This window comes from Oncorhynchus clarkii, chromosome 27 (assembly GCF_045791955.1).
Source record: "Oncorhynchus clarkii lewisi isolate Uvic-CL-2024 chromosome 27, UVic_Ocla_1.0, whole genome shotgun sequence".
NCBI lineage: Eukaryota > Metazoa > Chordata > Actinopteri > Salmoniformes > Salmonidae > Oncorhynchus > Oncorhynchus clarkii.
Window position 1 is genome coordinate 30711567 of NC_092173.1, and position 25485 is coordinate 30737051.

Sequence of the window (25485 nt, forward strand, 5' to 3'; positions counted from 1 at the left end):
TCCTTTTTGAATGAGGCTGCATTGTGGCACCTGCGTCACAGCTATAATAAATAGTGTCGACACGAATGATTACCAAGTAAACATACAAAGAATGCCTCTCAAGTACTAGCTCAATCAAGCAATTAATTGAACAACAGCTTGACTCCTCGTGTTGCACCTTTATTTGCCCCGTTTTATGATCATTGTATGCTCCCATTTGCTTGGGCTCGCCTGTGGTTGGTTTCAGATGTTGTAATATAGCTCAATTGATGTTTTGATGCTGATGCTCCGTTGTGCTCCGCCCCCTCGAAACTGTCCTGGGTGATGAAAGGAACTCTCTGAGCCAAGCGCTGACAGACACAGCTGACTTCCATCCTGAGTACCAGGCACACGCTTCCATTGCATCAAGTCAAAAAGTATCCTACGCACCATGGCATCGGATGAATTGGCGAGGGAACTGCAGCCCAGCCTGGCCGCGGACCCGGCTCCCCTATTCAACCCGTCTACACCAGAGGAGATCCCGGTGATAGCGAGCGACCCTGTCCCTGGTCCGCAGAAAAAAGCGGTGGTGGTCATTGCCAATGATGACACATCGGAACTCACAGCGAAACTCACCAGGAGACTGTGCATCAACAATGGGAACGCGGCGCCCAAGCAGGCCAAGGTGTTCAATCCCTACACGGAATTCAAAGAGTTCTCCCGCAAACAGATCAAAGACATGGAGAACATTTTCAAACGGTAGGCTAAGACTTTATTTTTATTTGAATATCATTCAAATCTAAATAATGTGGCTATGGTTATATGTTGTGACTTGTCTTGATAAAGAGGAAATGTCCCTTAGTTATGTCTGTCGGGGAGACCGGTGAACAAAGTAACACCTGGTCAGTAGTAACAGCTTAGTAACTCAAATTAGAAACATGTTATAACATGGCCTAATACTTGCTTAGTGTCTACATTTTCGAACAGGTTTAGTTTAAATCCATCAATTATTTGTCGTTTTATTGACAAAAATGGGTAAATATACTCTTTTTTTGATAATAGACTTGTGGAACCATTCTCCATGTATCTAAACATATATACTTTTTATCAGTAAGATTGGGTATTTTGATTGGTGTAGTTGATGACAATAATTGTTGCTGTATTTTGTGGGGGTTTCGTTGTACTGCAGTACCTAATAAAATCGTATAGAATATTTAGACACGTTCACATAATTATACAAAATGTCACTTCTTTACATCAAGTTTAGCAGTACAACTAATATAATACTTTAGAAGAATTACAAAAAAAGTCAAATTTAGACTTAAATTCTAAAAATATCTTGTTTAAAATATATACATTTTGGCTACTCCATTTTTGGTCAATATGATATGCCTAAAAGATCAAATGGAAATATTTGGTCTCAATTTAGTGTATTTTCATCCAAATATCAGTTTCAAATCATATATATATTTTTTTTTTCATTTTTACCACTAAAGACAGTGTTACATTTTACTCCTGCCACTTTCAGTATATCCTAGAAATGTAGTTACAGTGTGTAAATAATGGTAGTTGATGTATGTTGTTTGTATAAACATATAAAGTTTTACATTTGAGTTTGGCCTAGTTTTGCTCTCAGCACAGTTGGAAAGGAAGAGCCAGTATGTAGAGGAGCAAATGGGTCACAGAGAGAGGGAGAAAGGAGGGGGGCTTGGTATCACCCTCTTTCCTGAGGATTTACTTGAACACGCCTCTCATTGGCAAAACTGTACTTAGATGCACTCATGAAGAAAGATTTAGTTAACATGCCCCCCCCCCCCCCCCCCCCCCTCTCTCTCTCTCTCACCCACACACTGCCCCAGATTCTCTATTCTGTTTTGGTGTTGGTTGAATGTGTCCTCTATCTCCATAGCCCCTTCTTCTCCCTCTATGCCTCTCAAGCTGTTCTGCCCGGGGTGGGTTTTATCCATCTCCCCTATAGTCATCACCGGAGCACTTCCTAGACATACAATGCATTCAGAAAGTATTCAGACCCCTTGACCTTTTCCACATTTTGTTACGTTACAGCCTTATTCTAAAATTAATTAAATTGTTTTTTTCCCCTCATCAATCTACACACAATACCCCATAATGACAAAGCAAAACAGTTTTTAGACATTTTTGCTGATTTATAAAAAAAAAAAAACTTAAATATCACATTTCCACAAGAGTCTTCTTGGGTATGACACTACAAGCTTGGCACACCTGTATATGGGGAGTCTCTCTCATTCTTCTCTGCAGATCCTCTCAAGCTCTGTCATGTTGGATGGGGACCGTTGCTGTACAGCTATTTTCAGGTCTCTCCAGAGATGTTCGATTGGGTTCAAGTCAGCGATCTGGCTGGGCCAATCAAGGACATTCGGTGGATTGTCCTGAAACCACTCCTGCGTTCTTGGCTGTGAGCTTAGGGTTGTTGTCCTGTTGGAAAGTGAACCTTCGCCCCAGTCTGACGTCCTGAGCACTCTGGATCAGGTTTTCATCAAGGTTCTCTCTGTACTTTGCTCTGTTCTTCTTTGCCTCGATCCTGACTAGTCTCCCAGTCCCTGCCGCTGAAAGACATCCCCACAGCATGATGCTACCACCACCATGCTTCATCGTAGGGATGGTGCCAGGTGTTCTCTCGACGTGACGCTTGGCATTCAGCCCAAAGAGTTCAATCTTTGTTTCATCAGACCAGAGAATCTTGTTTCTCATGATCTGAGAGTCCTTTCGGTGCTTTTTGGCAAACTCCAAGCGGGCTGTCATGTGCCTTTTACTGAGGAGTGGCTTCCGTCTGGACACTCTACTATAAAGGTCTGATTGGTGGAGTGCTGTTGAGATGGTTGTCCATCTGGAAGGTTCTCCCATCTACACAGAGGAACTCTAGAGCTCTGTCAGAGTGACCATCAGGTTCTTGGTCACCTCCCCAATTGTTCAGTTTGGCCAGGCGGCCAGCTCTAGGAAGAGTCTTGGTGGTTCCAAACTTCTTCCATTTAAGAATGATGGAGGCCACTGTGTTCTTGGGGACCTTCAATTCTGCAGACATTTTTTGGTAACCTTCCCCAGATCTGTGTCTCGACACGATCCTGTGTCTTGGACACGATCCAAATCATGTCCAATCAATTGAATTTACCACATGTGGAGTCCAATCAAGTTGCAGAAACATATCAAGGATGATCAATGGAAACAGGATACACCAGGAAGCTCTTGCGAAGGGTCTGAGTACTTATGTAAATAAGGTATTTCAGTTTTTTTTTATACATTTGCAAACATTTATAAAACCCTGTTTTAGCATTGTAATTATGCAGTATTGTGTATTGATAAAAATACATATTTATTTAATCCATTTGAGAATAAGGCTGTAATGTAAGAAAATGTGGAAAAAGTCAAAGGGTCTGAAAACTTTTCGAATGCACTGTAAGTCCACCCTGTGATAGACACGTGTTGCAGCATTGCACACCCATGATAAAACATGTGTTGCAGCATTACCCACCTGTGATAGACACATGTAGCTGCATTACCCACCCGTGTCATAAGTGTATAGACAGAGTATAGACAGTCAAAGCTTTAGAATTTGGTTTCAGTGCAAAGCTCACACCTTGATGATTAATTAGATCACAGTGAGTTGAAGTGCTGTAAAACCTCCAGTGCTGTAAAACCTCCAGTGCTGTAAAATCTCCATGTCCTTAGTTTATCCTATCATCTCTCTATAGGCTTTTCATTGGCTGAAGCGGCAAGGTCAGGTGTACTGTCTTTACATTACTCAATATTTTCTGAGTTGAGACTCCTTTATCTACCCAACCCATCTTTCATCTCCCCCTGCTCTCCTTAGCTTTGCATGCAGGGTACTTGACCTCTGACCTAGCCACTGGCGGGTAACCTAGATGTGGGTGAAGCACATGCTCAGCGGGGGCACACTTATTAGACAGTGGCCAGTCTGTCTGTGTCCTAAAGTTTGCTTGGATGCGGTCATGGTGACAAAGCCTAGCTTGGGTGAGGGCCAGGGAGGGGGCACTTTGGAATGTTCCAAGCGGGAGTAGACTAGATTGAGGGCAGGGCCGGGCCATTCCATCCTAAATTCTGCCCCTTCTGTCACCCCTTTACACTCTGCCTCATCCCATCAAAAATTGGTCTACTCCTCCTCACCACCTTAATTCTCACCCCTTCTCACCCTCTTTCTCTTTCCTGATGCTGCCCTTGCCACATTCACATTCAAAAGGGTTCTTTGACTGTCCCCATAGGATGATCCTTTGAAGAACCATTTTTGGTTCCAAATAGAACCCTTTTGGTTCCAGGTAGAACACTTTTGAGTTCCATGTTGAACCCTTTACACAGAGGGTTCTACATGGAACCCAAAATAGTTCTACTTGAAACCAAAAACAGTTATCCTATGGGGACAACAGAATAATCCTTTTGGAACCCTTTTTTCTAAGAGTGTAGTCACAATTCTGACTTTTGATTGAGTCACTGCTCTAAAATCAGCCTATGATGGTAAAGTGTTAGTCACTGTGATTTCTGAGGGATGGCTTTTTCACTAGAGTCCACAAATATTCCTGTCTCCAGGGTGAAAATGCACAGACACGTGCCTAGCCTGACGCTAGTCTAAAACAGGCTGCATTAGAGATGAGGATGTGACGCTATCAGTCGGCCCTTACCTGCTCCATCTTCACTCTGACACTAGACGCCTTATAGCAGCAGGAGTGAACTGAATACACTCCTGCTGAGAGAGACAGAGAGAGAGAGAGAGAGAGAGAGAGGCATAGGTGATGGATAAAGAGGGAGAGAGAAGGAGGGGGAGGGGAGGGAGAGGGAAAGAGAGAGATAGGGAGGGAGAGGGAAAGCGAGGGAGAGGGATTGAGAGGGAAATGGAGAGAGAGAGAGAACCCCCAAATACAGTGTCCATGCCGAAAGCCTTGGTATCTATAATTACCATACTGCAGGAAGTTAGCTGTGGGACAATAAGGCCTGACCATGGACAGTAGCTGTGGCTGTGTCACCACTCCCTTACAATGGAAGACATTCCACAACAATGTTTTCTTGCAACGTTTAACTGTTGAGTTTTTGATAGCCAAACAGCCTTTCTTATTTTTCTTACGTCAAAGCTTTCGGCAGACTTCCAGTCGGTAGATTGTGGTAGAAATCTGGGGCTGAAATAGTAGCCTAGAGTAGTATTTTAATGATCATAGTACTGCTTCTGACTAGACAGCTTTTCTATTCTTTCAGCATAACATGTTGTTATTGTGAGATACTGGCTGACCCAGCTGAGGAGCTGGACTAGGACCTGTCACTAAGCTGTGGAGTGAGTCCTGTATGTACAGGTGACAGTTGCTAAGCTGCTCTGGGGTCATCCATTGCTGTGAACAGTTGTCATGCTGGTCAGCTGTGGAGGACCAAAAGGAACCAGCAGTTTTAGAACACAGATTGCAGGAAATGTGTTGTGTGTGTGTGTGTGAGGGGAATGAGTAGTGTTACAGTATTGGGTGGGTAACAGTATTGGGTGGGTAACAGTATTGGGTAAGTTATAGTATTGGATGGGTTACAGTATTGGGTGGGTTACAGTATTGGGTGGGTTACAGTATTGGGTGAGTTATAGTATTGGGTGAGTTATAGTATTGGGTGAGTTATAGTATTGGGTGGGTTACAGTATTGGGTGAGTTATAGTATTGAGTGGGTTACAATATTGGGTGGGTTACAGTATTGGGTGAGTTATAGTATTGGGTGAGTTATAGTATTGGGGGGGGGTTATAGTATTGGGTGGGTTATAGTATTGGGTGGGTTACAGTATTGTGTGAGTTATAGTATTGGGTGGGTAACAGTATTGGGTGGGTAACAGTATTGGGTGAGTTATAGTATTGGGTGAGTTATAGTATTGGGTGGGTTATAGTATTGGGTGGGTTATAGTATTGGGTGAGTTATAGTATTGGGTGGGTAACAGTATTGGGTGGCTAACAGTATTGGGTGAGTTATAGTATTGGGTGAGTTATAGTATTGGGTGGGTTATAGTATTGGGTGGGTTATAGTATTGGGTGAGTTATAGTACTGGGTGGGTAACAGTATTGGGTGGGTAACAGTATTGGGTGAGTTATAGTATTGGGTGAGTTATAGTATTGGGTGGGTTATAGTATTGGGTGAGTTATAGTATTGGGTGGGTTATAGTATTGGGTGGGTTACAGTATTGGGTGAGTTATAGTATTGGGTGGGTATAGTATTGGGTGGGTTATAGTATTGGGTGAGTTATAGTATTGGGTGGGTAACAGTATTGGGTGGGTAACAGTATTGGGTGAGTTATATTATTGGGTGAGTTATAGTATTGGGTGGGTTATAGTATTGGGTGGGTTATAGTATTGGGTGGATTATAGTATTGGGTGAGTTATAGTATCGGGTGGGTTACAGTATTGGGTGAGTAACAGTATTGGGTAGGTTACAGTATTGGGTGGGTTAAGGTATTGGGTGGGTTATAGTATTGGGTGAGTTATAGTATTGGGTGGGTTATAGTATTGGGTGGGTTACAGTATTGGGTGGGTTACAGTATTGGGTGAGTTATAGTATTGGGTGAGTTATAGTATTGGGTGGGTTATAGTATTGGGTGGGCTATAGTATTGGGTGGGTTACAGTATTGGGTGAGTTATAGTATTGGGTGGGTTATAGTATTGGGTGGGTTACAGTATTGGGTAGGTTATAGTATTGGGTGGGTTACAGTATTGGGTGGGTTATAGTATTGGGTGGGTTATAGTATTGGGTGGGTTACAGTATTGGGTGGGTTACAGTATTGGGTGAGTTATAGTATTGGGTGAGTTATAGTATTGGGTGGATGTATTAGTAACAATGATTTATTTTGGGATGGGAGTTTAGCGTTAGTAATGCAAGGTTTGCCTTTAAAGTGATGGGGTGGGGTTCAACTCAATGGTCCTTTGTGCTACTGAGCTGATGATATCTTTAGGCTGATTGTTAGGAAGTTAATGGTCCTAAATTAGGTTGTTTTGAAGGGAGGGGGTTTAGTTCCTTTGGCCTTTGAAGAGTTGGACTGAAACAATGACCTCGCTCTCTTTGGTTTCTGGTCTGACCAGATTACACTCCTACCATTCAGGTGTCGGCAAGATAGGAGCACACGTGTGTGTGTGTCTGTGTGAGAGAGAGTGTGTGTGTTACGGTTTTCTATATGAGAAGGAGAGTCGGACCAAAATGCAGCGTGTCGATTGCGATCCATGTTTTAATAAACAAACGTAAAACACGAATCAATACAAACACTACAAAATAAAGAACGTAATGAAAACCTAAACAGCCTATCTGGTGAAAACACATAGACAGGAACAATCACCCACAAACACACAGTGAAACCCAGGCTACCTAAATATGGTTCCCAATCAGAGACAATGACGAACACCTGCCTCTGATTGAGAACCATATCAGGCCGAACATAGAACTAGACAAACTAGACATGTAACATAGAATGCCCACTCAGATCACACCCTGACCAACCACAACATAGAAATATACAAAGTAAACTATGGTCAGGGTGTGACAGTACCCCCCCCCCAAGGTGCGGACTCCGGCCACAAAACCTGAACCTATAGGGGAGGGTCTGGGTGGGCATCTGTCCGCGGTGGCGGCTCTGGCGCTGGACGTGGACCCCACTCCATAATCGTTTTAGTCCACCTCCTTAGCGTCCCTAGATAGGTTACCCTCCTTAATGACCGCTCGGGACAGAGGGACAGCTCGGGACAGAGGTAGCTCGGGACTGATGGGTAGCTCAGCACTGAGAGGAAGCTCAGCACTGAGAGGAAGCTCAGCACTGAGAGGAAGCCCAGGCAGATAGTTGGATCTAGCAGATCCTGGCTGACTGGAGAATCTGGAAGAGTCTGGTCGACTGGCAGATCTGGAAGAGTCTGGTCGACTGGCAGATCTAGAAGAGTCTGGTCGACTGGCAGATCTGGAAGAGTCTGGTCGACTGGCAGATCTGGAAGAGTCTGGTCGACTGGCAGATCTGGAAGAGTCTGGTCGACTGGCAGATCTGGAAGAGTCTGGTCGACTGGCAGATCTGGAAGAGTCTGGTCGACTGGCAGATCTGGAAGAGTCTGGTTGACTGGCAGCTCTGGCTGCTCCATGCTGATTGGCTGCCCCATGCTGACTGGCAGCTCTGGCTGCTCCATGCTGACTGGCTGCTCCATGCTGACTGACAGCTCTGGCTGCTCCATGCTGACTGGCAGCTCTGGCTGCTCCATGCTGACTGGCAGCTCTGGCTGCTCCATGCTGACTGACTGCTCTGGCTGCTCCATGCTGACTGGCTGCTCTGGCTGCTCCATGCTGACTGGCGGCCCTGGCTGCTCCATGCTGACTGGCGGCCCTGGCTGCTCCATGCTGACTGGCGGCCCTGGCTGCTCCATGCTGACTGGCGGCCCTGGCTGCTCCATGCTGACTGGCGGCCCTGGCTGCTCCATGCTAACTGGCGGCCCTGGCTGCTCCATGCTAACTGGCGGCTCTGGCTGCTCCATGCTAACTGGCAGCTCTGGCGGCTCCTTGCAGACTGGCAGCTCTGGCGGCTCCTTGCAAACTGGCAGCTTTGGCGGCATCCTGCAGACTGGCAGCTCTGGCGGCTCCTTGCAGACTGGCAGCTCCCTGCAGACTGGCAGCTCTATGCAGACTGGCAGCTCTATGCAGACTGGCAGCTCAATGCAGACTGGCAGCTCCTTTCAGACTGGCAGCTCCTTGCAAACTGGCAGCTCCTTGCAAACTGGCAGCTCCTTGCAAACTGGCAGCTCCTTGCAAACTGGCAGCTCCTTGCAAACTGGCAGTTCTGAACAGGCGGGAGACTCCGGCAGCGCTGTAGAGAAGGAAGGCTCTAACAGCGCTAAACAGGCAGGAGACTCCGACAGCGCTGAAGAGGAGGAAGGCTCTGGCAGCGCTGGACAGGCGAGACGCACTGTAGGCCTGATGCGTGGTGCTGGCACTGGTGGTACTGGGCCGAGGACACGCACAGGAAGCCTGGTGCGGGGAGCTGCTACCGGAGGACTGGGGTGTGGAGGTGGTACTGGAAAAACCGGACCGTGCAGGCGCACTGGAGCTCTTGAGCACCGAGCCTGCCCAACCTTACCTGGTTGAATGCTCACGGTCGCCCTGCCAGTGCGGCGAGGTGGAATAGCCCGCACTGGGCTATGCAGGCGAACCGGAGACACCGAGCGCAAGGCTGGTGCCATGTAAGCCGGCCCAAGGAGACGCACTGGGGACCAGCTGCGTAGAGCCGGCTTCATGGCATTAGGCTCGACGCTCAATCTAGCCCGGCCGACACGCGGAGCTGGAATATACCGCACCGGGCTATGCACCCGCACTGGAGACACCGTGCGCACCACTGCATAACACGGTGCCTGTCCGGTCTCTCTAGCCCACCGGTAAGCACAGGGAGTCTGCCCAGGTCTCCTACCTGGCGTAGCCATACTCCCTGTTAGCCCCCCCCCAAGAAATTTTTGGGGCTGCCTCTCGGGCTTCCATCCGCGTCGCCGTGCTGCCTTCTCATACCAGCGCCTCTCTGCTTTCACCGCCTCCATTCTACGATAACCTTCCTCGCACTGCTCCAGCGAATCCCAGGCGGGCTCCGGCACTCTCCCTGGGTCGGCCGCCCACCTGTCGATCTCCTCCCAAGTAGTATAGTCCATACTCCTGCTGTCCATAACGTCCTCCCATGTCCATTCCTCTTTACGCTGCTGTTGCTGCCTGTTGACACGCTGCTTGGTCCGTTGGTGGTGGGTGATTCTGTTACGGTTTTCTATATGAGAAGGAGAGTCGGACCAAAATGCAGCGTGTCGATTGCGATCCATGTTTTAATAAACAAACGTAAAACACGAATCAATACAAACACTACAAAATAAAGAACGTAATGAAAACCTAAACAGCCTATCTGGTGAAAACACATAGACAGGAACAATCACCCACAAACACACAGTGAAACCCAGGCTACCTAAATATGGTTCCCAATCAGAGACAATGACGAACACCTGCCTCTGATTGAGAACCATATCAGGCCGAACATAGAACTAGACAAACTAGACATGTAACATAGAATGCCCACTCAGATCACACCCTGACCAACCACAACATAGAAATATACAAAGTAAACTATGGTCAGGGTGTGACAGTGTGTTTCCTCACTCACACCCAGATCCAGTGCCTCGAACAGCTGTGTGAACGGATCTGTAAACACTTGTTGTGTCAGATAGACAGACAGACTCCTTGCAGGACCCCTCTCAAACACACACACACACACACACACACACACACACACACACACACACACACACACACACACACACACACACACACACACACACACACACACACACACTGCTGCTCTATCTGCATCTCACTCAGTCATGTCTCTCTCTGTTTTTCAATGATTCACCTGATCTGTTTATCTAGGACCCCCAAAGCCCTTCATTAATCTGCTTTGTGTCTGATGACAAATGAGTGTGTTGTGAGTGTGGCGAGTTTAACTGTGATTGATCAGGGAAAGTTGGTGTGTGTGTGTGTCAGTCAAGCGCATACAGCTATCAGGGGACTGTCTGGTTAGGTTCGACCACCCGGATCGCTATTCCTGACATCAGACCTTTATCACAATATATCTGTCTCTCCTGTGTGTGTGTGTGTGTGTGTGTGTGTGTGCGTGTGTGCGTGTGCGTGTGCGTGTGTGTGTGTGTGTGCGTGTGTGTGTGTGTGCGTGTGTGTGTGTGTGTGTGTACGTGCGTGCGTGTGTGTGTTTAATGTCATTGGTATTCTTAGGGCCTGTATCTCTATGTCTAGATGTGGCTGTCTGTTCAGACTCAGGGTATAGATAGATGCCTTTCACCACATTGTGCCTGTCAGCCAGTCTAGGCTGAACTTGGCACATAGCTTACTAGAGCCATGAGGTTTTGCTGAGCATTTGAGCTGACCATGAGAAACACCACTGGGCTTTAGTTGTTGACTATATAACTATCTATTACCCATAGTTGTTGTCCTTTTTGACAAACAGACATTACATGTTTCCTCTCCTGGTAATTTAATGTGAGGTAGTGTAATGTCTGTGTACCTTCCTCTCTCCCTGGCTGTATGTAGACACACCTGTACACTACATGACCAAGTATGTGGACACCTGCTCATCAAACATCTCATACCAGAATCATGGGCACTCTTCTGGGATGGCTTTCAAGTAGGTGTTGGAACATTGCTGCGGGGACTTGCTTCCATTCAGCCACAAGAGCATTAGTGGTCGGGCACTGATGTTGGGCGATTACGCCTGGCTCACAGTATGCGTTCCAATTCATCCCAAATGTATTCAATGGGGTTGAGGTCAGTGCTCTGTGCATGCCAGACAAGTTTTTCCATACTGATCTTGACAAACCATTTCTGTATGGACCTCGCCTTGTGCACGGGGCCTTGTCAAGCTGAAACATAAAAGTTCCTCCCCCAAACTGTTGCCACAAAGTTGGAAGCACAGAATCTTCTAAATCAAATCAAATTGTATTGGTCACATACACGTGTCTAGCAGATGTTATTGCAGGTGTAGCGAAATGCTTGTGTCTAGAATGTCAATAACTGCTTTAGCGTTAAGATTTCCCTTCACTGGAACTAAGGGGCCTAACCCGAACCATAAAAAACAGCCCCAGACCATAATTCCTCCTCCACTAAACGTTACAGTTGGCACTATGCATTTGGGCAGGTAGCGTTCTCCTGGCAGCCACCAAACCCAGATTTGTGCGTCGGACTGCCAGATGGTGAAGCTGATTCATCACTCCAGAAAATGTGTTTCCACTGTTCCAGAGTCCAATGGAGGCGAGCTTCATATTACTCCAGCCAACACTTGGCATTGTGCATGGTGATCTTAGGATTGTGTGCGGATGCTCAGCCTTGAAAACCCATTTAATGAACCTCCCGACGAACAGTTCTTGTGCTGACATTGCTTCCAGAGCTAGTTTAGAACTCGAAATTGAGTGTTGCAACTGAGGACAGATGATTTTTATGCACTACACACTTCAACACTCTGCGGTCCCATTCTGTGAGCTTGAGTGGCCTAGACGTTTCCACTTCACAATAACGGCACCTACGGTTGACCAGGGCAACTCTAGCAGGGCAGAAATTTGACGAACTGACGACTTGTTGGAAACGTAGGTGGTATGACGGTGCCACGTTGAAATTCACTGAGCTCTTCAGTAAGGCCATACTACTGCCAATGTTTGTCTATGGCTTTGCATGGCTGTGTGCTCTATTTTATACACCTGTCAGTAACGGGTGTGGCTTAAATAGCCACTAATTTGAAGGTGTGTCCACATTGTGTATATACAGTATAGTGTAGGTAGGTTTGACAGGGGTAAGGAAGGCTTCATAGAGTTGTGCTGTTATAATGTAAGTTCATGGATCAACCCTCTTCTCTCTGTAGGTTTGACAGTGGTAAGGACGGCTTCATAGACCTGATGGAGCTGAAGATGATGATGGAGAAGCTGGGAGCTCCTCAGACCCACCTGGGCCTCAAGAACATGATCAAAGAGGTGGATGAGGACTTCGACGACAAGCTGAGCTACAGAGAGGTGTGTGTACTGTATTGTCTACTTCCATGTCAATTTCCCTGTGTGTGTGTGTGTGTGTGTGTGTGTGTGTGTGTGTGTGTGTGTGTGTGTGTGTGTGTGTGTGTGCCTCATAGAGGCCTGTTAATTACAGTGTGCATTTTTTAACTGCAGTAAAACATATAGTGCCTTCAGAAAGTATTCACACTTGACTTTCCAACATTTTGCTGTGTTACAATCTGAATTTAAAATGGATTCAATTGATATTGTTGTTGTCATTGGCCTACACACAATACCCCATAATGTCAAAGTAGAAACATGTTATTTTTATGTTTAGATTTTTTGCGAATGAATTAAAAAGGAAAAGCTGAAATGTCTTGAGTTAATATGTTTTCAATCCCTTTGTTATGGCAAACCTAAATACGTTCAGGAGTGTAAATGTGCTTAACAAGTCACATAATAAGTTGCATGGACTCACTCTGTGTGCAATACTAATGTTAAACATGATTTTTTAAATGACATTAATGTACCCCAAACATTATCTGTAAGGTCCCTCAGTCGAACAGTGAATTTCAAACACAGATTCAAACACAAAGACCAGGGAGGTTTTCTAATGCCTCGCAAAGAAGTGCCCCTATTGGCAGATGATTAAAAATAAAACAACAGACATTGAATATCCCTTTGAACATGTAACATTTTTATTGCACTTTGGATGGTGTATCAATACACCCAGTTACTACAAAGATACAGGTGTCCTTCCAAACTCAGTAGCCGGAGAGGAAGGAAACCTCTCAGAGATTTCACCATGATGCCAATGGTGACTTTAAAACAGTTACAGAGTTGATAGGAGAAAGGATGGATCAACAACATTGTAGTTACTCCACAATACTAACCTAATTGACAGAGTGAAAAGAAGGAAGCCTGTACAGAATACAAATATTCCAATACATGCATCCTCTTTGAAACAAGGTACTAAATTAATACTGCAAAACATGTGGCAAAGCAATGAACTTTTTGTCCTGAATATGAAGTGTTATGTTTGTGGCAAATGCAATACAACACATTACTGAGTACCACTCTCCATATTTTCAAGCATAGTGGTGGCTGGGTCATGTTATGGGTATGCTTGTAATCTTTAAGGACAGGGGAGTTTTTCAGGATAATTTAGGATAATTTACGGAATGGAGCTAAGCACAGGCAAAATCCTAGAGAAAACCTGGTTCAGTCTGTTTTCCACCAGACACTGGGAGAGGAATTCACCTTTCAGCAGGACAATAACCTAAAACACAATGCCAAATCTACACTGGAGTTGCTTACCAAGAAGACCATGAATGTTCCTGAGTGGCCAAGTTACAGTTTTTACTTAAATCTATGGCAAGACAGGGTGTGAATACTTATGTAAATTAGATATTTCAGAATTTCATTTTTAATAAATGTGCAAACATTAAACTTTATCATTATGGGGTATTGTGGGTAGGTGGGTGACATTATTATTGGGGTTTTTCTCACAATTTTGAATTCAGGCTGTAACAACAAAATGTGTAATAAGTCAAGAGGTATGAATACTTTCTGAACGCACTGCACTGCTCTCAGGACTGTCTGTAAAAGGCTGTGTCTCAATATCACTCTGTGTGTATGGCAAGGCTGTAGCAAGGCTGTGCTCACTGAGTCTGTACATAGTCAAAACTTTCCTTAATTGTGGGTCAGTCACAGTGGTCAGGTATTCTGCCACTGTGTACCCTCTGTTTAGTTCTGTTTGTTTTCTCATGATTTGGTTGGGTCTAATTGTGTTGATGTTGCTGTCCTAGGGCTCTCCTTCTCTTTTCTACCCCTTCCCTCTCTCTTCTTCCTCCCACTCTCCCTGTCTCCCTCCTTCTCTTTCCTACCCCCTCCCTCTCCCTTCTCCCACCCACTCCCTGCGTCTCCCTCCTTCTCTTTCCTACCCTCTCCCTTCTCCCTCTCCCTCCCACTCCCCCGTCTCCCTCAATCTCTTTCCTATTCTCTCTCTCCCTCTCACTTCTCCCTCCCTCTCTCTCCTTATCTTTCCTACCCCCTCTATCTCCCCTTCTCTCCCCCTCTCTCCCTCTCTCACACACTCATTTACATTTGACATTTTAGTCATTTAGCAGACACTCTTATCCAGAGCAACTTACAGTTAGTGTTCACTCACAGGGTTAAACAGGTGATAGGGGCAGCTGAACAGAGACATACAAAGACTCTGTTGTGTTTCAGCTCTGGGGCGTTGACTCGACCAATCCTTGCTTCTCTCTGCCTCTCATTCTCTTGATTGGAGTTCCACACAGACATATCCCATTACACAGCACAGTTCCCCTAGGACCACTGGTGGTCAGGCTAGATGGGGCCAGCTAGATGGGGAATTATATCACCCCTCAGAGCCTGGTTCATCTCTAGAGGTTTTCCTAGCCACTCTGCTTCTACATTTGCATTGCTTGCTCTTTGTGGTTTTAGGCTGGGTATCAGTATGGCACTCTGTGACAACTGCTGATGTAAAAACAACTTTCTAAAATACATTTGATTGATTGATATCAGGTTGCTACACCAAGGTCACACACGGAAAGTACTTTTCTTAGGAGGACAGTTCCGACACTAAACCCACAGACATGAACAGTTGTTATAATGTCTATATGATTTTATGACACAGATATTAGAAGGAACTGTTATAACTTCTACATGATGTTATGATATTAGAAGGAACAGTTATCACTTCTAAATGATGTTATGATATTAGAAGGAACAGTTATCACTTCTACATGATGTTATGATATTAGAAGGAACAGTTATCACTTCTAAATGATGTTATGATATTAGAAGGAACAGTTATCACTTCTAAATGATTTACTTTGATCATCGCGCTCTAGCGACTCCTTGTGGCGAGCCAGGCGCCTGCGGGCTGACCTCGTCGTCAGTTGAATGGTGTTTCCTCTGACACATTGGTGCGGCTGGCTTTGGGATTAAGCGGGCGGATGTTAAGAAGTGCAGTCAGGTGTGTCATGTTTTGGAGGACACATGACTCGACCTTCGCATCCCAAGCCCATTGGGGATTTGTAGAAATTATGACAAGATCGAAATTGGGGAGAAAATAAATAATAATAAAAGGTAAAACGAAACGAAGTGCAGCTAGTTCGCAGTCTTTCCAGCTTCAGTTTGAAGTGATTGTGTTAGCTTGGTTGTTGGCTAGCTCCTCTGAACAACAGTGTCCTGACGAGTGAGCACATTTTCTATGCCAGGTGAAATCGTGCCTCATTATCTCATTGTTACGGATGTTTCCAAATAAATGTCTCTAGAAAGCAGCTTAAACAAATGCAAATGCAGCTACTTTGCTGTTATTCTGGCTGCACTTTTTGAAGTGACTGTAAGTAAGCCGTAGTTGGCTAGCTAGCAAGTAAGGGATAAGAACATTGCCAGCCAGTATTGAAAAGCTACATTTAGAACAAACGACTGGGTCGCTTGCGTCCATGGATACAGAAAAAAAAGACTGAACGTATGGGTCGCGTCTCTAACAACCGGAACAATAGAACGAACGACCACCCAGCTTGGGTAGCAACCCTAGATTTGTGTCGGACTGTATCTTGTGGAAGGATGAAATAGTATGAATAAATTCATAAAAATAACTTTTTAATGAAAATATGTCCATCATTATTTGAATATGTTGGTAACCTGTTGTACAAAAGTGATAATGCCTTCAATGGCCGGTGTTTGGAGGATATTTTGGCACAGTTTACCGGACGAACACCCGTGCCAATATATCCTCCAAACACGGGCTTCTTGGGCATGATCACTTAAGTGAAGCTTTGTAGGGATTGCAGGCTATGAAACACAATTGTTGTGACAGTACATTAAATGTAGGACCCTATATTTGACAAAAAAAGTCATTTCATAGCCATTTTAGAGCAAAAAATGACCTACAATAACATATTCTGTTTATTTCACAATTTGCAATGCACTGTAATAAAACTCTGTATCTATGTATATATTCTACAATCTACTGACCTAAAAAGTATAGATATGTATAGTTCTGCCTGAGCCTCTCTTACCCACCTTGATGTTTTCCTTTCTCCTCCAGTTCCTGCTGATCTTCAGGCGAGCAGCTGCCGGCGAGCTGCTGGAGGAGAGTGGTCTGATGGCTCTGGCCAGACTGTCTGAGATAGACGTCTCCACAGAGGGAGTCATGGGGGCACGGGCCTTTTTCGAGGCTAAGGTAGGACTGGGATGGAGGAAAAGGAGAGAGAGAGATACAGAGAGAGAGAGAGTGTGTGTGTGTGTGTGTGTGTGTGTGTGTGTGTGTGTGTGTGTGTGTGTGTGTGTGTGTGTGTGTGTGTGTGTGTGTGTGTGTGTGTGTGTGTTAGAGGTTGACCGATTTTGATTTTTCAACGCCGATACCGATACCGATTATTGGAGGACCAAAAAAGCCGATGCCGATTAATCGGACTAGTTTTTAAAATGTATTTGTAATAATGACAATTACAACAATACTGAATGAACACTTATTTTAACTTAATACAATACATCAATAAAGATCAATTTAGCCTCAAATAAATAATGAAACGTTCAATTTGGTTTAAATAATGCAAAAACAAAGTGTTGGAGAAGTAAAAGTGCAATATGTGCCATGTAAAAAAGTTTGAGTTCCTTGCTAAGAACATGAGAACATATGAAAATTGGTGGTTCCTTTTAACATGAGACTTCAATATTCCAAGGTAAGAGGTTTTAGGTTGTTGTTAATATAGTATTTATAGGACTATTTCTCTCTATACCATTTGTATTTCATATACCTTTGACTATTGGATGTTCTTATAGGCACTATAGTATTGCCAGTGTAACAGTATAGCTTCCGTCCCTCTCCTCGCTCCTACCTGGGCTCGAACCAGGAACACATCGACAAAAGCCACACTCGAAGCAGCGTTACCCATGCAGAGCAAGGGGAATAACTACTCCAAGTCTCAGAGCGAGTGACGTTTGAAACGCTATTAGCGCACACCCAGCTAACTAGCTAGCCATTTCACATCGATTACACCAGCCATTAGGCTGATAGGCTTGAAGTCATAAACAGTGCTGTGCTTGCGAAGAGCTGCTGGCAAAACGCACAAAAGTGCTGTTTGAATGAATGCTTACTAGCCTGCTGCTGCCTACCATCGCTCAGTCAGACTGCTCTATCAAATCCAATACTTAATTAGAACATAATAACACACAGAAATACGAGCCTTTGGTCAATAATATGGTAGAATCCGGAAACTATCATTTCGAAAACAAAACGTTTATTCTATCAGTGAAATACGGAACCGTTCGGTATTTTATCTAACGGGTGGCATCCATAAGTCTAAATATTCCTGTTACATTGCACAACCTTCAATGTTATGTCATAATTACGTAAAATTCTGGCAAATTAGTTCGCAATGAGCCAGGCATCAATTATATTCAACGCAGGACACGATAGATAAACTAGTAATATCATCAAGTTATAACTAGTGATTATGATTGATAGATTGTTTTTTATAAGATACAGTATTTTTTTGTGAAGAATCAACAACAAGTGGGACACAATCATGAAGTGGAACGACATTTATTGGATATTTCAAACTTTTTTAACAAATCAAAAACTGAAAAATTGGGCGTGCAAAATTATTCAGCCCCTTTACTTTCAGTGCAGCAAACTCTCTCCAGAAGTTCAGTGAGGATCTCTGAATGATCCAATGTTGACCTAAATGACTAATGATGATAAATACAATCCACCTGTGTGTAATCAAGTCTCCGTATAAATGCACCTGCACTGTGATAGTCTCAGAGGTCCGTTAAAAGCGCAGAGAGCATCATGAAGAAAAAGGAACACACCAGGCAGGTCCGAGATACTGTTGTGAAGAAGTTTAAAGCCAGATTTGGATACAAAATATTTCCCAAGCTTTAAACATCCCAAGGAGCACTGTGCAAGCGATAATATTGAAATGGAAGGAGTATCAGACCACTGCAAATCTACCAAGACCTGGCCGTCCCTCTAAACTTTCAGCTCATACAAGGAGAAGACTGATCAGAGATGCAGCCAAGAGGCCCATGATCACTCTGGATGAACTGCAGAGATCTACAGCTGAGGTGGGAGACTCTGTCCATAGGACAACAATCAGTCGTATATTGCACAAATCTGACCTTTATGGAAGAGTGGCAAGAAGAAAGCCATTTCTTAAAGATATCCATAAAAAGTGTTGTTTAAAGTTTGCCACAAGCCACCTGGGAGACACACCAAACATGTGGAAGAAGGTGCTCTGGTCAGATGAAACCAAAATTGAACTTTTTGGCAACAATGCAAAACGTTATGTTTGGCGTAAAAGCAACACAGCTGAACACACCATCCCCACTGTCAAATATGGTGGTGGCAGCATCATGGTTTGGGCCTGCTTTTCTTCAGCAGGGACAGGGAAGATGGTTAAAATTGATGGGAAGATGGATGGAGCCAAATACAGGACCATTCTGGAAGAAAACCTGATGGAGTCTGCAAAAGACCTGAGACTGGGACGGAGATGTGTCTTCCAACAAGACAATGATTCAAAACATAAAGCAAAATCTACAATGGAATAGTTCAAAAATAATCATATCCAGGTGTTAGAATGGCCAAGTCAAAGTCCAGACCTGAATCCAATCGAGAATCTGTGGAAAGAACTGAAAACTGCTGTTCACAAATGCTCTCCATCCAACCTCACTGAGCTCGAGCTGTTTTGCAAGGAGGAATGGGAAAAAAATTCAGTCTCTCGATGTGCAAAACTGATAGAGAGATACCCCAAGCGACTTACAGCTGTAATCGCAGCAAAAGGTGGCGCTACAAAGTATTAACTTAAGGGGGCTGAATAATTTTGCACGCCCAATTTTTCAGTTTTTGATTTGTTAAAAAAGTTTGAAATATCCAATAAATGTCGTTCCACTTCATGATTGTGTCCCACTTGTTGTTGATTCTTCACAAAAAAATACAGTTTTATGTTTGAAGCCTGAAATGTGGCAAAAGGTCGCAAAGTTCAAGGGGGCCGAATACTTTCTTAAGGCACTGTAAGTTTAATGCTAGCTAGCAACTTACCTTGGCTTCTACTGCATTCACGTAACAGGCAGGCTCCTCGTGGAGTGCAATGAGAGGCAGGTGGTTAGAGCATTGCATTAGTAACTGTAGGGTTGCAAGATTGGATCCCCCGAGCTGACAAGGTGAAAATCTTTCGTTCTGCCCCTGAACAAGGCAGTTAACCCACCGTTCCTAGGCCGTCATTGAAAATAAGAATGTGTTCTTAACTGACTTGCCTAGTTAAATAAAGGTATATAAAAAAAAGATTCGGCAAAATCGGCGCCCAAAAATACAGATTTACGATTATTATGAACACTTGAAATCGGCCCTAATTAATCGGCCATTCTGATTAATCGGTCGACCTCTAGTGTGTGTGTGTGTGTGTGTGTGTGTGTGTGTGTGTGTGTGTGTGTGTGTGTGTGTGTGTGTGTGTGTGCGTGCGTGCGTGCGTGCGTGCGTGTGTACAGTTACCAGTCAAAAGTTTGGACACCTACTCATTTAAGGGTTTTTCTTTATTTTGTACTATTTTCTACATTGTATAATAATAGTGAAGACTTCAACACTATGAAAAAACACATATGGAATAATTTAGTAACCAAAAAAGTGTTAAACAAATAAAAATAGATTTTATATTTTAGATTCTTCAAAGTAGCCACGCTTTGCCTTGATGACAGTTTTGCACACTCTTGGCATTCTCTCAACCAGCTTCATGAAGAATGCTTTTCCAACATTCTTTTCCAGCATATGATGGAGTTCCCACATATGCAGAGGATTTGTTGGCTGCTTTTCCTTCACTCTGCGGTCCAACTCATCCCAAACAATCTCAATTGGGTTGAGGTCAGGTGATTGTGGAGGCCAGGTCATCTGATGCTGCAGTCCATCACTCACCTTGGTCAAATAGCCCTTACACAGCCTGGAGGTGTGTTGGGTCATTGACATGTTGAAAAACAAATAAGATGGGATGGCGTATCGCTGCAGAATGCTGTGGTAGCCATGCTGGTTAAGTGTGCCTTGAATTCTAAATAAATCACAGATTGTATCACCCGCAAAGCACCTGCAAAGCACCATCACACCTCCTCCATGCTTCATGGTGGGAATCACACATGCAGAGATCATCTGTTCACCTACTCTGCATCTCACAAAGACAAGGTGGTTGGAACCAGAAATCTCAAATTTGGATTAATCCGACCAAAGGACATATTTCCAAGCAAGTCTCTTCTTCTTATTGGTGTCCTTTAGTAGTGGTTTCTTTGCAGCAATTTGACCATGAAGGCCTGATTCTCCGCTGAACAGTTGACGTTAAGATCTGTCTGTTACTTGAACTCTGTGAAGCATTTTATTTGGGCTGCAATTTGTGAGGCTGGTAACTTCCTCTGCAGCCGAGGTAACTCTTGGTCTTCCTTTCCTGTGGCGGTCCTCATGAGAGCCAGTTTCATCATAGCGCTTGATGGTTTTTGCGACTGCACTTGAAGAAACGTTCAAAGTTCTTGAAATATTCTGAATTGGCTGACCATGTTGTAAAGTAATGATGGACTATCTTTTCTCTTTGCTTTTTTGAGCTGTTCTTGCCATAATATGGACTTGGTCTTTTACCAAATACGGCTATCTTCTGTATACTACACCTACCATGTCACAACACAGCTGATTGGCTGAAATGCATTAGAAGGAAAGAAATTCCACAAATTAACTTTTAACAAAGCACACATTTTAATTGAAATGCATTCCAGGTGACTACCTCATTAATCTGGTTAATTTGGTTACTACATGATACCATATGTGTTATTTCATAGTTTTGATGTCTTCACTATTATTCTACAATGTAGAAAATAGTAAAAAATAAAGAAAACCATTAAATGAGTAGGTGTGTCCAACCTTTTGACTGGTACTGTATGTATGTATATATGTACACTACCGTTCAAAAGTTTGGGGTCACTTACAAATGTCCTTGTTTTTGAAATAATCTATTTTTTTGTCCATTAAAATAACATAACATTGATCAGAAATACAGTGAGACATTGTTAATATTGTAAATAACTTTTGTAGCTGGATACGCCTGATTTTTAATGGGATATCTACATAGGTGTACAGAGACCAATTATCAGTAACTACCGCTCCTGTGTTCCAATGGCACGTTGTGCTAGCTAATCCAAGTTGATCATTTTAAAAGTATAATTGATCATTAGAAAACCCTTTTGCAATTATGTTAGCACAGCTGAAAACTGTTGTCCTGATTAAAGAAGCAATACAACTGGCCTTCTTTAGACTAGTTGAGTATCTGGAGCATCAACATTTGTGGGTTTGATTACAGGCTCAAAATGGCCAGAAACAAATACCTTTCTTCTGAAACTAGTCAGTCTATTCTTGTTCTGAGAAATGAAGGCTTTTCAATGCGAGAATTTGCCAAGAAACTGAAGATCTGGTACAACGCTGTGTACTGCTCCCTTCACAGAACAGCGCAAACTGGCTCTAGCCAGAATAGAAAGAGAAGTGGGAGGCCCCGGTGCACAACTGAGCAAGTACATTAGAGTGTCAAGTTTGAGAAACAGACACATCACAAGTCCTCAACTGGCAGCTTCATTAAATAGTACCCGCAAAACTCCAGTCTCAACATCAACAGTGAAGAGGTGACTCCGGTATGCTGGCCTTCTAGGCAGAGTTGCAAAGAAAAGCCATATCTCAGACTGGCCAATAAAAGTAAAAGATTAAGCAAAAGAACACAAACACTGGGCAGAGGAAGATGGGAAAAAAGTGTTATGGACAGACTAATCTAAGTTTGAGGTATTCGGATCACAAAGAAGAACATTCGTGAGATGCAGAAAAAAATGAAAAGATGCTGGAGGAGTGCTTGATGCCATCTGTCAAGCATGGTGGAGGCAATGTGATGGTCTGGGGGTGCTTTGGGGTTGATATATGTGGAGATTTGTACAGGGTAACAGGGATCTTGAAGAGGGAAGGCTGCCACATACCCTGTGGACGGCGCTTAATTGGAGCCAATATCCTCCTACTACAGGACAATGACCCAAAGCACAGCTCCAAACTATGCAATAACTATTTAGGGAAGAAGCAGTCAGCTGGTATTCTGTCTATAATGGAGTGGCCAGCGCAATCACCGGATCTCAACCCTGTTGAGCTGTTGTGGGAGCAGCTTGACCGTATGGTACGTAAGAAGTGCCCATCAAGCCAATCCAACTTGTGGGAGGTGCTTCAGGAAGCATGAGGTGAAATCTCTTCAGATTACCTTAACAAATTGACAACTAAATTACCTAAGGTCTGCAAGGCTGTAATTGCTGCAAATGGAGGATTCTTTGACGAAAGCAAAGTTTGAAGGACACAATTATGATTTCAATTAAAAATCATTATTTATTTTCTTGTCAACGTCTTGACTATATTTCCTATTCATTTCATGTGTTTTCATCGAAAACAAGGACATTTAAGTGATCCCAAACTTTTAAACGGTAGTGTATGTATATGTGAGAAAAGGTTGGTTATGTGTCAATGTTATAGAATCAATGCCCATGACAAACCAGGTTGATTGGACAAGGGAAGGGTGTGTGACATGTGTCCCAGATGTATAGCACTCAGCTATTTTAAGAACTGACGTACATTAGCTGGCCTGATTTATTCTTCATCTTTCCCATCATAACAGGGTTCTACATCAGCATGTCTTATGCCACATTCAACCTCTAGTGGTAGAAAGAGAAATACAGTGACAGTGTGTGTGTTCTGTGCTGTTTTTGAGTCTGTTACATCATCCAATGTTTAGAGTGGTGTTATATAATCCTTGCTGTACTGTAGATCTAATTGTGTTGTATGGTGCAGGTGCAGGCTCTGAAGGTGGGCAGTAAGTTTGAGGCTGAGATCCGAGAGGAGCAGGAGGAACGGAAGAGACAGGAGCTAGATAGGAAACGGAGACAGGCTGCTTTCAAAGAGCTGCAGTCTGCCTTCTGCTCTTAACACAGTAGACACACTAAAACACACACACACACACACACACACACACTAAAACGTCCATGATCACACGCAGACTTACATGCATTGGAAGGGAGGTTTTAAAGTAGTTCCACAGCCTCCCTGAATACACAAATAAGAGTATTTTATTGAATAATGGAAGAGATTGCTAATAGGGTTATTGTTATGATATGGCTATTATGACTCATTGTTGTTATTATTGTTCTAATTAATATGATTGTATTAGCTATTATACACAATATTCTCACATGTTTTCAAACAGTGAGCTCATGCCTATTTTAAGGAAATAGATTGTTCTATTTGCCATGAATCATTTAATTGTTTGATGTTCGATACTGAAAAGGTTTTGTGGAGCAATGTATTGACCAATTTATGTGTAGAAGGCAAAGGAATGTTACAATACCTGTGGCAAAAACAGTTTCTCGACATTTTTTTCTGTTGAAACATTTTCAAAATCACTCTGTGAATCTACGTTTTTACTTTTGGCTGGTTGTACTATTATATTGAATACTGACCTGTAATCCATGTTTGTTTAATTTCTAGAAACACACCATCATGTAACTCTGTAGCAATATGTTGTCTTATGTGTTCTGAAATGAAAAGGAAATGGATGAATTGTATTTTTCCATAAATAAAACAATGGTAATCACATTCTGTCTGCTTTCTCAATAATGTGTGTATTCTAGTGATGTCATATAGTTTGCTGCTCTGATAAGTTTCCAACAGCTGTTGCACAGTACCTGTGAGGAAAGACAGGGGGCAGCATGGTAGCGAGGCTGACTTGATGTAGTAACATACACACCCAGCTGTAATACCCTCATCGCCATACAAGATTACATTTTGTAGCCAATTGTCATCCACATTCAACATGTATAGAATATTATGTTATTTAGTAAAACATTGGGTATTGTGAGAGATTATGTGAAATGAAGTATAGAGAAAGTATGAACAAGGATTGTTTCTCCATTTGAATTGTTCAGAAAATATTATTTTATTACATGTAATGTACACTGTACAAGCCATTGGAACATGTATTATGATACAATAAGATTTCATCTCTCTTTCTTTCCATAACATTATTTCCATTTACTCTTTAATCTTTGTTTATTGCTGTTGACTCAAATGCATGATGTAATAGTGATTTTTGTCTTTACATAAATTCAAAGGGAAAATATAAAGATGATCTACTTACATCTTTCTCCAAATGTTTAGCTTATCACTAAAGTGCTCAATCTAAAGCCATAGCATTTTACATATTGAACATGTGTAATCAATGTATAACATAGTATTACATTTCATCTTTGACTAATATTTGGCGTAAATAGACACACACTGTTTTCAGTGAAGATTTCTCATAAACATTTAAGGCAGTAATCTAATCAATTTAGCAGTTAAATCAACTGATATCTTCTAACGCGTGATACCTCAGCTTAAAATGATTGAAGACATTGAGTTGTCACCTTTCAAAGTGGGATCATCTACATTACAGAGGCTGCGTTTACACAGACAGACAAATTCTGATAATTATTTGTCAAATATTACCAAGAAAATCTCTTTTGCCAATAATTGGACAGAATATCTGATTTGGGCTGCCTGTGTAAATGCAGCCAGAGTGTATTCCATAGCAGCGTAGTGTTATTGATTGTGGAATATCATCCTTCATGGCAGTGAATGTAACTGTTGGTTCTAGAGTTCTCAGGTAGCTAGAACATGTTCTACAATCTAGTGTTCATTTTTCCACTAGACCAGATATGTCCAAACTGGGGTACTTGCAATGCCATCGGGTGTACGCCAAATAAAAATGTGATTCCCAGTCCATTTATATGTTCCAATGGGACTATACATTTGGGTGAGTTTTTTTCTCTCCTGAGTAGCCTCGTTTCACTGCCAAAAATCAAATGAAACCATCTAGTGTTCAGCGAAATAACAACACAATGTCAAGTACAGGTAGCCTAG

General features: G+C 43.1%; 1 protein-coding gene across 1 annotated transcript; it reads left to right on the forward strand.

Annotated features, from left to right (window-relative positions):
- The first annotated feature begins 78 nt into the window (after positions 1 to 78).
- LOC139385649 (EF-hand domain-containing protein D1-like) lies at positions 79 to 24180 on the forward strand. The gene is made up of 4 exons (XM_071130879.1): positions 79 to 717; positions 12380 to 12527; positions 16588 to 16722; positions 23380 to 24180. Exons 1-4 carry the CDS (start codon positions 410 to 412, stop codon positions 23512 to 23514), a joined length of 726 nt encoding a protein of 241 aa, XP_070986980.1. The 5' UTR covers positions 79 to 409; the 3' UTR covers positions 23515 to 24180.
- The last annotated feature ends 1305 nt before the right edge of the window (positions 24181 to 25485 follow it).

Bases quoted from the DNA above. Each gene is read 5' to 3' on its own strand.
- LOC139385649 (XM_071130879.1), top strand. From the start codon at position 410: ATGGCATCGGATGAATTGGCGAGGGAACTGCAGCCCAGCCTGGCCGCG. The intron at 12,528-16,587 runs GTGTGTGTACTG...TTTCTCCTCCAG, and splicing joins ACAAGCTGAGCTACAGAGAG to TTCCTGCTGATCTTCAGGCG. The intron at 16,723-23,379 runs GTAGGACTGGGA...TGTATGGTGCAG, and splicing joins GGGCCTTTTTCGAGGCTAAG to GTGCAGGCTCTGAAGGTGGG.